Genomic DNA, 13,734 nt, shown 5'->3' with positions numbered 1-13,734 from the left:
TATACACATTTTAAAAAGTCTTGACTAATATTTTGGGGGGTAAGATATAGTTACTTTTAAATTATTCTCCAAGTCTTGGAGAGTGCTAGGAAAAACATTTTTAGATTACAAATAAGATATGAATACTTTACAAAGAAAAATAACTTAAAAATAGAAAAGTTACACAATGACTGACACAGGACACCCTCCCTGCCAAAGCTAAATAAGGGGAAACTATCAAACAGGTTTAATTATTGATATTAAACCTCAGTTCAAATAAAACTTTGCCTTAGAGAAGGCACCAGCACTGTCATTTTAAAAATAATTGATCAGTAATTTGTCATTTGAGAAAAGCAACAAAAATTACCACCAACTTTTATGTTTTTAAGCAATCTACCACAAAAAAGAGGTAAATATTTCAAAAGAATTGTTAGGCACAAATTCTAGGACAGATCTTTATAGTGTCAATTTTGATAAAGATTTCAGATTTAGTTTAGTTTTCTTTTCTGCTATGTCTTATGTTCTCAGATTCTTATGAACTTCAGCTGAGATGTTTTGAAATAATAATAATCCTCACCTAGCCTGCTGCTTCCATCTTTAAAACTGGGATCATCATACTAAGAGAAGCTCAGGACTAAAATGTAAACTGAACTCAAGGAGGAATGAATTTTAATGAGCCAAAGTGGAAATGGTAATGGTCTACCATTATTCCTGCAAGTAAGGAATTTACAAATATACTCTGCCTTATTAAAATCTAAAAATACACTTTCTATTTATAGACAGCATATGGAATTCCTCAATTTGTCACTAAAATCACCTAGGAGCTGATTTGTTTTTATCTACTTATGTCACAAAATCTGTTTCATGAAGGGGACTTTAGTTCCTGAGTTTTTTGTAATGGGATTCTGGAAAAGAAATGGTCAGGAAAAGAAAGGGTCCTAATAAGAAAATAGTACCTTAAAATGTGTCTTTTAAATGCACGTGTTAGAAAATGCTAAAAACTTGCTATGACCTCAGCATGTGCTTTGCTTTCCGATTATCTGAGTGAGGAGAGCAGGTTCTTACTGCTCTTTCCAGTGGGATTTCATGCCTGGATTACTGTCCCATTTTACTCCATTAGGTAATACATTCTCTCTACCACCTTCCTTCCACCTTTAGCAAGGAAACCTGCAGAGTTACAACCAAGAAACAAGTTTAAATGCCCAACTCTTCTCAGCCTCTCCACACCCCTCCCCCCACAGACAAATGCCTATCTTCTTTGTTTTCTGTGGCCCCGTCAGCAAATAGTTATGTACACACACCAATTACCAAAGACTCCACTAAAGGTCTCATTCCTCCCTCCTCCCAGAAGAATAGTAATAATAAATGAATATTTTTAAAGTTTCACTCAAGTGAAGCAATAAAGGATATAACTGCAATAAAAGGAATCATGTTTATCTACTACTTTAACAATCATGTATAAAGTTTACCAGATAGATTAAAATTCGTAATCCTGACTTAGTTGAAAATTTAATGAATCAATTTCTCCCAAACAGAACAAATCTTTTTTTTTAAAGAAAAATATTGGTTATATAAATCTGTGAATTTGAGAAAACATTTGAAAATATCTCAGGTTTTAGAGTTTTGGCTTGTTCAGATTAATTTTGGAACTTTCTTTTTCAATTGAAATTTACTCTAAAAATTCTTTATTTTTTCTACTATATCATTTTCAAAATATAAAAATTACAGATCATGTAAGTCCCAACTTAGAATCACTTTACAAATAATCATCTTCACATTTAAAATTTTTTAGGTGTTTAAGGGTTATCTAAATTATTAACTCTATAATCTTCAGCATTGCACTATAAATTTAGTTTCTAAGGTTTAATTTGTTCAACTCTAAATCATTTGTAAGTTACTGTTTCTGAGAAATAATTTTACATGAAACTTCAAAAATAGGTATTAACCACATTAGTAAAACGCAGTTGGAATATATATACAAAATGTAAACAAAATCTGTATTTAAAAAGTTTTTCCTTACTAATTCAGTCAGTTTTTAAAATGTGTTTTAAAGAGCTGTTCAAATAGCTTTTAGTATTATGGTAGGTGGTAATTTACCTTACTTCAATTAGTTGGCTTTTAGAGATTAAAACGAAAAAACTAAATAGTTTTTCCAAAAGAACTTAGGAGGATGATGTAACATCATTACTAGCTAAGAGTTAACAATATAGAAAAAATTTTGAACTCACAGATTTAAGCCGATTCTCTGAAGGTTTTTAATATTTACTAGGCAATTTTTGTTTTTAGTGGTTTTTAACCAAACCAGGTATTTTGTCAAGACTTAAAAAATGAACAATATTATCTGTGAACAATTTATTAAGTTGTATTTCTAATTGGTACATTTCATTTTCTTCAGATAATGAAAGAATTTGAGTCTGTTATGAAATTAGATATTCCAAACAAATTTACACTTCCCTCTTTTCTGTTATGGCCAGAGTTCTGATCTTTATTTTTGAGAACAATAGCAACGTATGTATATAAATACAAACCCACCAAAGACACCACTGCCTAGAATACAGCACTACAGCTGTTAGCTTTTTCAGTTAACCAAATTAAATATGGTTATTCGTTTGTTTTGTCCTTTTCCAAGCCAAACTCTTACTTATTTTTTCTCACCGTCTCCACCAAACGTCAGTAAAATTTGAATATTTCAGTTACAGAAATCGCTAATCCTTCAAGGTCGGTCTCGGCTTCTTTGGTCTTAGGGCAGCTTCAACGAAAACGTGGTCTCGGCATAGTTGATTTTACCCGGAATTTTTCGTTTGCTTTTTTTGGAGGGGTTGTTTGGTTTTGCTTAAAACAACCCTGTGGACCACAAAAGGGGGTTAGAAAGGGAGGGGGCAGAATGAGTCGGTTTCTCTGGAAGCCCAGGAAAATTCAGGCATCTGAAACCCTATTTTGTTGTTTTAAATAAAAAGAGGTATAAATTCTAAGATGTTGGAAACGGGCAGGGAAACGATGTGACTCCAGCTGCTGAGCATGGCGCAAACCGAGGACCTCCGGGTGCTGGACGTTGGGGGAAGGGAGGGGACTCTGCGGGCACCACGCGGTCAGCCCAAGGGGCGGGCTCCACACGCACTCCCAACTATTTTCTACCCTTCCTCCCTCTTTCCTCCTTGGGGGTTGGGGCGGGGGGCTCGCAGTTAAAGGGCAGGAAAAACGAGGAGAAGAGAAGAATTCAATCCCACCCCTCAACAACAAAACCAATGAGAGGGAGCAAAGGGTTATTTTCGCGCCACAAAAGATGGAAATCCAGGGGCGGCTCGGGGTCCAATGAATGGAAACCAGCAAACGGCTCCGGCGGCGGTAGCCGACGGTGATAGGCTCCCTCCGTCCACCAATCGGGTGAGAGAAGAAGCTCCCCCCGCCCCCTCCCCAGCCAGGGGCGGTGTCTCTCTCCACGCCGGTTGCTCAACTTGGTCTCCGCGAGTCGGCCCCGCGGAGCGCGAAACCCCGCCCCGGGGCCGCGTTTGCGCGCCGTACGCCCGTCTCGCGGCCCCGCCCCGCCCCGGACTGAGGCGCCTGGCTCAGCCTGCGCTCCTTGCGGTCTTTCTCCGTGGGTACCAAACATCCCCCAGCGCCATGTAGCCCCCTCGCACAGTCGAAATAGGCCTGAAGTGCGGGAGGGTCGCCAAACACACGCTGCCTGGTCCGTCCCCGCCGCCCGCGGGCGGGCGCGCGCTGGAGAAAGAGAACCTCAGGTGGTGTCGTGCGCCGAGGGGAACCGTAGCGGTTCTCCCGACCCCTACATTTAACTCGTCCACAGCTCCGCGCGGAGGGACAACCTGCGGCCGAGCCAGAAAGCGCCTGTCCCGCGGCAGGGCCAGGACGGCCCGGTGGTCGAGGGCCTCCGAGGCGAGCAAGCGAGGAACGAAGGATCTTCCCCAGTGGGAGCTGCAAGAATCCCGCCCTCTTTTTTCCGGGCAGAACCAGGGGAAAAAGGAAACCACCCCATCTTCTCATCTCCTGGGGCCCTATTTTTGATTTTAAACAAAAATTACTGAAGGCAGATTCCGGAGAGGGCAGAGCCAAGTTACCACTTATCACGCATCTGGTTTCAACAAACGAGTCCAGGAGAGCTGTTGGAAGGAGCAAGAGTATGATAAAAATATCTCCTATGGGGCCCAGGCGTCGCGGCGGGCATTGCGTGCCCACCCGCGGTAAGGACTTCGGCTCTCGGGTGCTCTCAGAAGTGGACGGGGTTTAGGGGTAGCAGCAAGAATGCCCTTTCCTTCGCTTCTACCTGCTCAGCCTTCGCTCATAACCTGTGGATACAGCAACGGTAATCGACCTTCTAAACATAGTTTTTCTTCTTTAATATTACACTGACCCATAAAGAAACATTTTTATTGCCCTCAGGAGATAAGGAGTAGGTGCAGCTGTCCAAAGCGTAAACAGGCTGCAGTGGGTGACACTCAGCAGCATCAGAACACACACAATGGGTGGGATTCTTTAGTGGGGTTAACATTCATTAGGAGCTGCAACTGCTTCGGGAAGAACTCGGAAGTAGCCCATGTGCACGGTTAATTTCCTGTGTGAGACCCATGTAAGACTGGAAGTTAGACTGACCTTATATTCATTTTTGAAAATCCACCAAAGATATTTTTGCACTTGAAATGCCAGGAAAAAGACAATTACCCGTGCTCTTTTTACTCAGACAGTGAGTATGTACTTGGCCCTCAAATGGCTGGAAGATTGGAAGTGAGTGGACTGTATCTACCACCCTTTAATGTCTGAGCTTATACAACTCCTGTATGTTTTTAAGGTCCTAGACGGAGTATCCAGTTTGTTACAATAATACACAGATTAAGTTCACGAGTCCCAGTAACATATTTCATCAAAACAGCACACACTTGTCTTAAATTCCAGGTGTTAGGTGTGTTTGACAGTGACAGACAAGCATGGTCCAGTATTTACGGAAAATAAACAATTTATCCCGTGTTTTAGAAGTAGCTACTTACTTAGGTCTCAGTTTTAATAAGAGCAAATACAGTGAGCAATCCAGAAGGCACCATTCAAGTGACTTTGGAAGCAAGCTGAATATATAACATTTGTTCTTAATGAAAATTACTAAAAGTTAAATGATCAAAAGACTAATTTTTATAAATTACAGAGTTAGAAAAGCAAATATTACTAAATGAATGAAAAGCACATTTCTCCAAGTAGTTTTGGATCATATGCAACAGGTACATGAAAAATTCATAATTTTTTATATTTACATTTTGAATACCACAAAAGTTACTTGTCTTTTTTAGAACCAAGATTCTTTTTCAAAACATGAAAAGGAAAAATAAGTAAGCTCTTTTTAAAAAGTTAAACCTAACCATAAACTTAAAATCTCACCACCCAAATGTTCTTTATAGAGCTCATAATTACTGAACATTACACAAGAGCACATTTGTCTCCTCGATCTCATAAAGTAAAAACATTTCACCAAATTAAATGTCAATGAAAATATTGTGAAAGTGAGTTTACATCTAAAAAGTTGGATTTGCTTAGCAGAAAAAGAAAAACCTGTTAGAACAGTTGCATTTAAAATGGATGATCTGACACCTTCCGGTTCAACACAAAATTATAAAATAAATTCCTTTTAAAAGATAAAATGTAAATATATCCTGCAATAGTTCCCACATGTAGGAAAAATAATGTCATTCATCTTTTAATTGGAAAATATACACTTTTAAATGCCATATACGGATTTGACAAAGAGAAACGAACTATCAATTTTAATTACTGAAAATGTTTCAATGTAAACCATAATATTTTCTCTATCGCACAATACACTTTCTACTACTAGGAGTACCAGGTCATTAAAGATTCCTGTTTTTATTTCCATGCTACACAGAATTTCATTTACTTTAAAAATAAGCATTTTTTCATCTTTTCCATGGAATACCTGTTAAAAATATGCCACAAGTAACTGATGCAAATGAAGCTTTTGAGTGGAGTACACAATCATTAAACGACACTTGCAGATTTCCACAAGAACCCCAGCACTATGTTCATTTCCGTATTCCTCTTCTCCAGTCTACATTTTGTTGGCCCAGTAAAGGCTTCACCGGGCCCAGACCCTCCCCCACACACCCACCATTGTACTCGTTACATACAGGGGAAATTATGAATGGTTCTCATGGCCGAATGCGGGCTGAAAAGAGGCAGAAAGGGACTCGAACAATTTTTCAAGTGCGAGGATCACCTAGGGGTAACGCAGAACGGTCTTCCTGTTTCAAGAGTCCCAAGTTCTCCAACTAAAATTCTTTAAATAAAAGTACCAGCCTACCCCACTCCTCCTCCTCTGAAAACTACAGGAAGAATTGGTTTCCGTTTAGATACCGACTTTTCCCACTCTGACTTCTCTCCTCCCGCCTCCGAGCCCGGCCGCCCCCATCCCCACGCCAAATACCTCCGCCCCTACGCTCCCCCCCCCCACCGGTGGCCAAGCCCGCCCCCGGCCTCATTTATCTCTGAGCCTTTTCTGAATCGGGCAACCAATCGCAAACGCGAAGCCGAGAGCCAACGCGAGCGCAGGCGGAGGAGGTGTCGCCCAGACACCCGCCCAGGACGCCGCGGGCTCCCATCCCCCACCGCCCCTGGCTCGGGGCCGCCCCACTTCCCCGGTGCCAGGGCCCGTGAAGGGTGCATGGGGTGGGGCGCGTCTGCCCGACTCTCCCGCCCCCTCCCACCCCACCCCCTTGCTGCGTTTCCGCCCCTGCCAGCCCTGGAAACGTGCTTGCGGCTTTGCCGGGGTTACACTTCAAATGTCATCAAAGCCACAAGGCGAGTTCGAAATTGGGACTCTTTGGTTTTGTTAATTACCTATTTTTAAAAATCGAATATTTAAAACTCCGGTAACTAGAGCTGAGAAATTGCCTAGTTAGCACCTCCACCCGTATCTCATTAAAAAAAAAAATCTTCCCTTTTTCCTCCCCTCCCCCTCAGGATCCGCCCCGACCAGATAACCCTTTCTAAACTGTTGTGACAATCAGCGCCGCCAGCCGCGCTCCCCTCAGTGCCCCGGCTGAGGCTCCTTTAGTATTTTTCCCCTTCTTCCTCCTCCCGCCTCTCAGGGTCTCTCTCTCAAGCTCATTTCCCCTCCCCCTCTTCCTCCTCTCTCTCGCTCTTTTTTCCCCCCGAAACCCACTCTAATTGAGGCGCTGGGATTCCTCACGTGAGACGTTGATTTGTAGTTTGAACACGTGGCTCATTCAAAAAGCCGGACACTCGGAGCGGATTTTTTCCGCCTCCTGCGCCTTCCTCCCTCCACCCCTTCCCCCCTCCCTCCTGCCAGTCACCCTTCTGGGTTTTTTTATGGGGAGGCGGCGCCTGCCCTCACGTAGTGTGATATTTTCACAGTCCGCCGGCCGATGCCAAAGGGGTTGGGGAGGAAGAGACAAAAAGTAGTTCTTCCCCCCTCCTCCTCCTCTCCTTTTTCTCGCTAATCCCGCCTTCTCCTCAGAGTTAGGAAGACTCGTTGATACGTTTGGGTTGCAGCAAGGCTTTTTCTTTTCTTTTTTTTTTTAATACCCAGAAAAGGAAAAACAAGAACCTTCGGATTTGATTTTTCGCTCCTCGTTCTTGTCCTTGGTTCTTACTGTGTTTGTGTGTTTTAACGGCGAGAAGACGAGGGGAACAAAACCCGCCGGAGCCCTCCATCACTGTGGGTGGTTTTAATTTTTCGTTTTTCTCCGAATTTTTTAAAAAGCAACCACTCTTCACAATGAACAAACTGTATATCGGAAACCTCAGCGAGAATGCCGTCCCTTCGGACCTGGAAAGTATCTTCAAGGACGCCAAGATCCCGGTGTCGGGACCCTTCCTGGTGAAGGCGGGCTACGCGTTCGTGGACTGTCCGGACGAGAGCTGGGCCCTCAAGGCCATCGAGGCGCTTTCAGGTGGGCCCGCCCCGGCCCCGCCGGCGCGCCGCCCCAGCCCTGCGCCGCCCGCCGGGGCCTGCCGGGGTCGGGGACCGGGAGCCAGGCCCGCGGCTGCCGCCGGGGCGTCCACACAGGGCCCCAGGCCCGGGGGAGGGAGGGCGGGGAGGTGGGGCGAGGCCCGGGCGCCCGTACGCGTGAGGTCCGGGGTGCTTTCCTCAGCTAGGGCTCCAACCCGGCCCCCCGCGGCTCCCCTCCTCCCGCCGGGGCTTTGCAGGCGGACGGCGGACGCGCTGTCAGAAAGCCGCGGCGCGGGCTCGGAGGGGAGCGGGGCTGGGGGAGGCGCGACCGCGAGCGCCGGACCCTGAGCGCTCGCCCCGCCCGGGCCCAGGCGCGGGCTCCAGTCTCCGGCACGCCGGGCCTTAGGGGCCGAGCGCGCTCCCCCGCTTTTCTCTCCCTCCCTCCTTCCTTGCTTCCTCTCTCTGCACGGTATTTATGGTGTTGGTTTCGCAGTTCCCCCGGCTCGCCCCAGACCCCAGGCGTGGGAGAATGCAAATGGCCTCGACCCTGCTGCGGAGTGAGGCCTCGGGCTGGTGCCTAGCACAGGCGGCCCGGCGCTTCCTCTAGATCCTGCGGGACGCAGGCTAGTGCGACCTGGGTGCCACGCTCCACCTCCCCCGCGTCCGACGAGCCAGAGGGGCAGGTGGGCGAGAGCGGCCAGGGGTCGCTGGCAAGGGAGCCCCAGCCGCCGCGCCGGGCCCCCCGTCGCTCTCCTCGTCCCGGCCGCGGCCTCCGGGGGTGGTGGGGCAAGCTTGAGTCCCGTCCCCCCCACCCCACCCCACCCCACCCCCGGAGCCCGTGTGGCGGGCGCCGCGCAGTCCTTCGCGCCTTGTTCGTTCTGTGCTGAGATGCCTGTCTGGCCGTGCACTCTGTCTGTGCCTACCCTGCCGTTCTCGAACCTCTCCAGCTACTCCCTGTTTCTGGAGGGCCTGGGCTTGAAGCCGGGAGAAGGGCTCAGCGTCCCCTCCCGAATAAAAGCCAGCGTAGCCCACTCCGCAGAGTTTGTCTTGTGCGAGTGCCGGGGGAGGTGGGCGGAAGGGCCGCGTCAGTCCTGCGGCTGTCGTGGAGTTGGGTGACCCCTGAGGTGGGCGTTGGAGGCCTGGGGTAGACTGTTACCCAAGTAGTGGGCCAGCTAATGGGTGCTCCTCCCCACCCATCTGTAAGTTCCAGTCAGCCCTGAGGGGTCAGTTTTCCCCCCGCGCGTGGCCGGGCTTCCCTCCCGGCCTTGAGACACCTCCGGGTGCCTTGGCTGGGGGTGGGGGGGTGTCTCAGGAAGTCACTTGTGTCACCACTTAGGCTCTGCGGGTCCTTCGTGCGGGAAGAGCCGCTAAACCCGGCCAACGGTCTTGCACCTCTTGTGTGTCCGCAGGTAAAGTGGAACTGCACGGGAAATTAATGGAAGTCGAGCACTCTGTCCCAAAAAGACAAAGGTGAGCTTATTTATCACATTTTCATGAATTCTGTTCTCCCTTGTTGGGAGGAAAGACTCAACACAGCTGAAAACAACTTCTCTGACGCTTTTTGGATTGCTGTATGCTGTATGGCTTGGCTTTTCCGTCTTTTATTCCTTGCATTTAAGTTTATGGCAGGTGTGTGTGCGTGCGCTGGTAAGGAATAAAGGTCTTGTCCGTCGCTCCTGCCAGTGGATTATTGGTATAGAAGTCTCTCAAGGAAGCTCTCACAGCTGTATGTTCTCCAAGTTGCTATAATAGGAAATCAAAGTCTTGAAGGGCAGTTTTGGGATCTGTAAGAATTAGGAAGCAGTGGGTGACCCTCCCCCACTCCCCACCTATAAGTACGGGATAGAGGAAAGCAGGTGCAGACACGCGTGGGTATGGAGTGTCTTTCTTTCTCTGTCCCGAGTTGGCGGCGATGAGTCTGAGAGGCCTGGGAGGCCGTCTGTGTATCTGAGAAGAGAGGAATTTGGTGATTGGAACACGTGAGTGAACGCCTGGGCTTCTCCTGCCCAGAAGCGCCTTTCAGTCACTTCAGAGTTACACAGGTTGCTGCAAACCAGCCTTTGTCTTCCACCCCCTCCCTCCCTCCGCGTCCCCCACCCCGCCAATATTTTTGCTTACAAATAACCACCAAGAGGTCGTGAAGATTAAAGATTTGTACTAAAGCAAGGGAATTGCACTTTTTGGAGAGCAAGTGTAGTGTGTCACTTTACAGAATGTTTGCAGACTGTTTTAACCTCTGGTGTATTGTGAAGAAATGGCTTCTTCAAGAGCAGGCCAGATCCCCGCTCTGTAACTAACTGGAAAGGCGCTGCTCCCTTACTGTGTTGCTAGGTTTAGTTTGTGCCAGGTGGGGTTAGGGTTTCTGCCTTTCTCTCTTCCCATCCCCCCACTCCTAACTTGGGCTAAGAATAAGCTGAAAGTTAATCTAAACTAGGGCTGTATGTGTCTGGTTAGGTATTGGTGAGTGGTGTGTTAGAGGGCAGGAGAGGTTTGCTATGCATTTCCCTGGTGCTCTGCAGAGAGGTGGCTACACGAAGTGTCACCATGTGCCTATTTCTATACTGAGCTCCCTTTCAGGTAAAGCGTTTTCACAAACCTTGTTTTTGTTAGCTGGATTTTTGTGGATTTCTCTTGTTCATGTACTTAATTTTTATTAGGATAGTTGAAAAAGGATTTCTGCGATGAGAGATTTAGTTCTAGTTGGGAATTTTGGTGAGGTCAAGTTATTTCACATAGTAGAAGGGAATTATTTTTTTGAGAGCTTCTAAAATAATAGAACATGTACTGAAAGGTATCTAAACTGATCTCCATTTAATAGGAAGTGAAAAATTGAGGGAAAAGGCACATCTTAAACATTTAAAGGCATAGTCTGAATTGTATAACTAGGGTGGGGAAAATGTAGGTGCATTCTGCAAATTCTTATTGGTTTCATGTTTAGCCCGTGTGTCCTAATTTTCTTCAAATGTTAGATAAAAAAGAGGCAAATGGTTGTGTCAAAGGACTGGCATTTTAACATTTAAGAGTTTCTAAAGTTAAACATTAAGTGTCTGGCATTTTTCAGATAAAATTTATGGACCTGCATGGAAATGTAGATTATTTTGCTTTGCTTTCCTGATTTTCTTTTCCATCCTGGTGTGAATTTCCCCCCATGTGTAGGGAATGAAATTAAACACATCTGGTAACAGACTGTTTTACTCTTAAAGGCTTTTGCCCAACCTAAAAACATACTTACTTGTTACTTTATAACGAACAGGAGTTTGTTTTAGGAAAGCATATAAGGTATGATGCCACCAGGGGCAGCAGATATTTATCAGTGGAAGCTTTTTCATTTTAACAATGTAGATTAAAATTTCAGGCTGATTTCGCTTACATTAAAATGCTAAGGATTTTAAATGAGATATTACTAGCAAATAGAATGAGGACATTGGAGACAACTTTTTTTTTTTTTAAAAGATTTTATTTTGACACAGAGACACAGCTAGAGAGGGAACTCAAGCAGGGGGGAGTGGGAGAGGGAGAAGCAGGCTTCCTGTGGAGCAGGGAGCCCGATGTGGGGCTCAATCCCAGGACACTGGGATCATGACCTGAGGCGAAGGCAGATGTTTAACGACTGAGCCACCCAGGCGCCCCTGGAGACAACTTTCTACCTATAGGGAGAACAATTAAGTAAGTCATTTTCTAGGATTGAAATGGCAAAAAAGAAAAGTAGAGGTTTCTTTTCTCTGCCCAGGGAAATTTGCTAGAAATCTAATTATAATACAGTTTTGTTTTAACTGAAGGTTGGAACTGTAACGCAGTTTCCCTTATCTGGACTGTTACACTGTCTGAATAGGCTTTGGGAAGAGGCTGAGAAGACACGTTGGTGGATCCATGCCTAGCTCCTATAGATAGGTCAAGAAGTGGCATTGGTGGGGCGCCTGGGTGGCTCAGTCGTGAAGCGTCTGCCTTCGGCTCAGGTCATGATCCCACGGTCCTGGGATGGAGCCCCGCATTGGGCTCCCTGCTCCGTGGGAAGCCTGCTTCTCCCTCTCCCACTCCCCCTGCTTGTGCTTCCTCTCTCACCATGTCTCTGTCAGATAAATAAAATCTTAAAAAAAAAAAAAAGTGGTATTGGTGACAGTTGGTATTGGTGAATGCTGCAGACCAGTCTTTACCAAGTGAGCCTGCTGGACTTCTGCGTGGAGTTTTTTGTGCTTAGCAGTCATTGCATTCCATCCCATCATCATGTGGGCATCTGAGGCAGGCACACCCACATGTGCAGCAGTGACCTTTATACCTGCTGTGCAAGGCATGTTGGGAGCCTGGTGCTGAAGAATGCTTATGGCAGCACTCTGAGATGGATGAATGGGCTTGCAGCAACTAAATAGGGGAGCAGGCCCAGGAGGCGATTTGATGGCCCAACTGTGACTGGGAGCTGAGCTGGGCACAGAACCTTTCAGGAAGGGGCACTATGGAGTTTGGTTCTGACCAAGCTTGGCTCTTGATTGCCGAAGCCTCAGGGGAATGTGGAAGGAATGTTGCTTTTCTGCATTCAGGTACCCCTCAGTTGGGGAAGATGATAGCACTATTTTACAGAGCTTGAGATCCCCTGGGTCCAGAATGAAGAGAAGATTGTGTTGAATATCTGTGATAGTGTTGCGCTTTCTGTTCGAAGGTAAAGGATACAGCACATGAATACTTGGCTTCACTCTGAAGTATAAGCTTGAACACTCACCCCACTCCCCACCCTGCCTTGGGGGCAAGGGTGGCTGTGAAAATTGTTGTGACTTTAGAAGACTGTAGCTCAGTTTGATTGGAAGAGCCACTGGTATCTTGTGGGACTGCATATGTGCCCCTATGTGATTATGTAAATAGGACCGATTTCCTTTTTTGTTATGTTGTGGGCTGTTGGGCATGGGAGAGGGAATGGGAAAGTCGCTGACACTGGGGAACTGACAGGATGGTGGTTTTAGTTTGTTTTCCATGACTTTTTTAAGTTATGAAAAATTTTCACATTTTTGGTTTTTTATGGCTTAAACTTGCTCATGATTTAGCTGTCAGCATTGATTAAGATTATATGAAGCCAAAATATATTTCAGTGAAGGATAAACAAAATGGTAGGATATTGTAGTTAAATATTTTTCCAGGAAGGATCCATTAAAACAGACTGGTGTCTGAGCTCACATGATTTTGTTCTTTGTTTCCTTAAAAAAAGAAAATTAAGTGAACAACTTATTTCTATATTAGAATCTTGTGTTATTAGAATCTTGTGTTTAGTATGTAAATTAGGTAGACATAGCATGTATAAAAGTTATTGGGGTTTTAAATATATCTTTATTTATTTATTTATTTTTTAAAAGATTGTATTTGTTTGACAGAGACACAGCGAGAGAGGGAACACAAGTAGGGGAGTGGGAAAGGGAGAAGTAGGTTTCCCGCCAAGCAGGGAGCCTGACGTGGGGCTCGATCCTGGGACTCTGGGATCATGACTTGAGCTGAAGGCAGACGCTTAATGACTGAGCCACCGAGGCACCCCTGTATCTTACTTTAAATGTCTGTTTAAAAGTGCTGCATTTTAACAGCTGTATGTATGGAATAGCATGGTGCCATAACCAGCAATTTGTCCATTAGCCAGGGCATATGATCCTGTTGTCTCAGGCCAATAAAAGCTGTTTTTAATGCTGAAGATTTAAACATAGGCACGAATAGCTGTGCTGCTCCTTGCTTATCAGTTTGGGACAGGTGAATCTTGTGAATTGGAGAGGTTTCTCACACATACAGAGACTTGAGGTTCTGACTGTTAGGAAACTTTCATGGCTGGTAAAGAATCATAAGCAGTGGTCTTT

General features: G+C 45.8%; 1 protein-coding gene across 3 annotated transcripts in view; it reads left to right on the top strand.

Moving 5' to 3' along the window:
- Positions 1-7,735: 7,735 nt before the first annotated feature.
- Positions 7,736-13,734, top strand: part of IGF2BP3 (insulin like growth factor 2 mRNA binding protein 3) — a 151,701-nt gene continuing 145,702 nt past the window's right edge. For all 3 annotated transcript variants that reach the window (XM_021689681.1, XM_021689679.1, XM_021689680.1), the window contains exons 1-2: positions 7,736-7,910; positions 9,319-9,379. In XM_021689681.1, the coding sequence (XP_021545356.1) occupies positions 7,736-7,910; positions 9,319-9,379 (236 nt within the window). The remainder of the gene's footprint in view (positions 7,911-9,318; positions 9,380-13,734) is intronic.

This window comes from Neomonachus schauinslandi, chromosome 12, assembly GCF_002201575.2.
Source record: "Neomonachus schauinslandi chromosome 12, ASM220157v2, whole genome shotgun sequence".
Classification (NCBI taxonomy): Eukaryota; Metazoa; Chordata; class Mammalia; order Carnivora; family Phocidae; genus Neomonachus; species Neomonachus schauinslandi.
The sequence above is the reverse complement of the archived record's forward strand: the minus strand, read 5'-3'. Positions and strand labels throughout refer to the sequence as shown.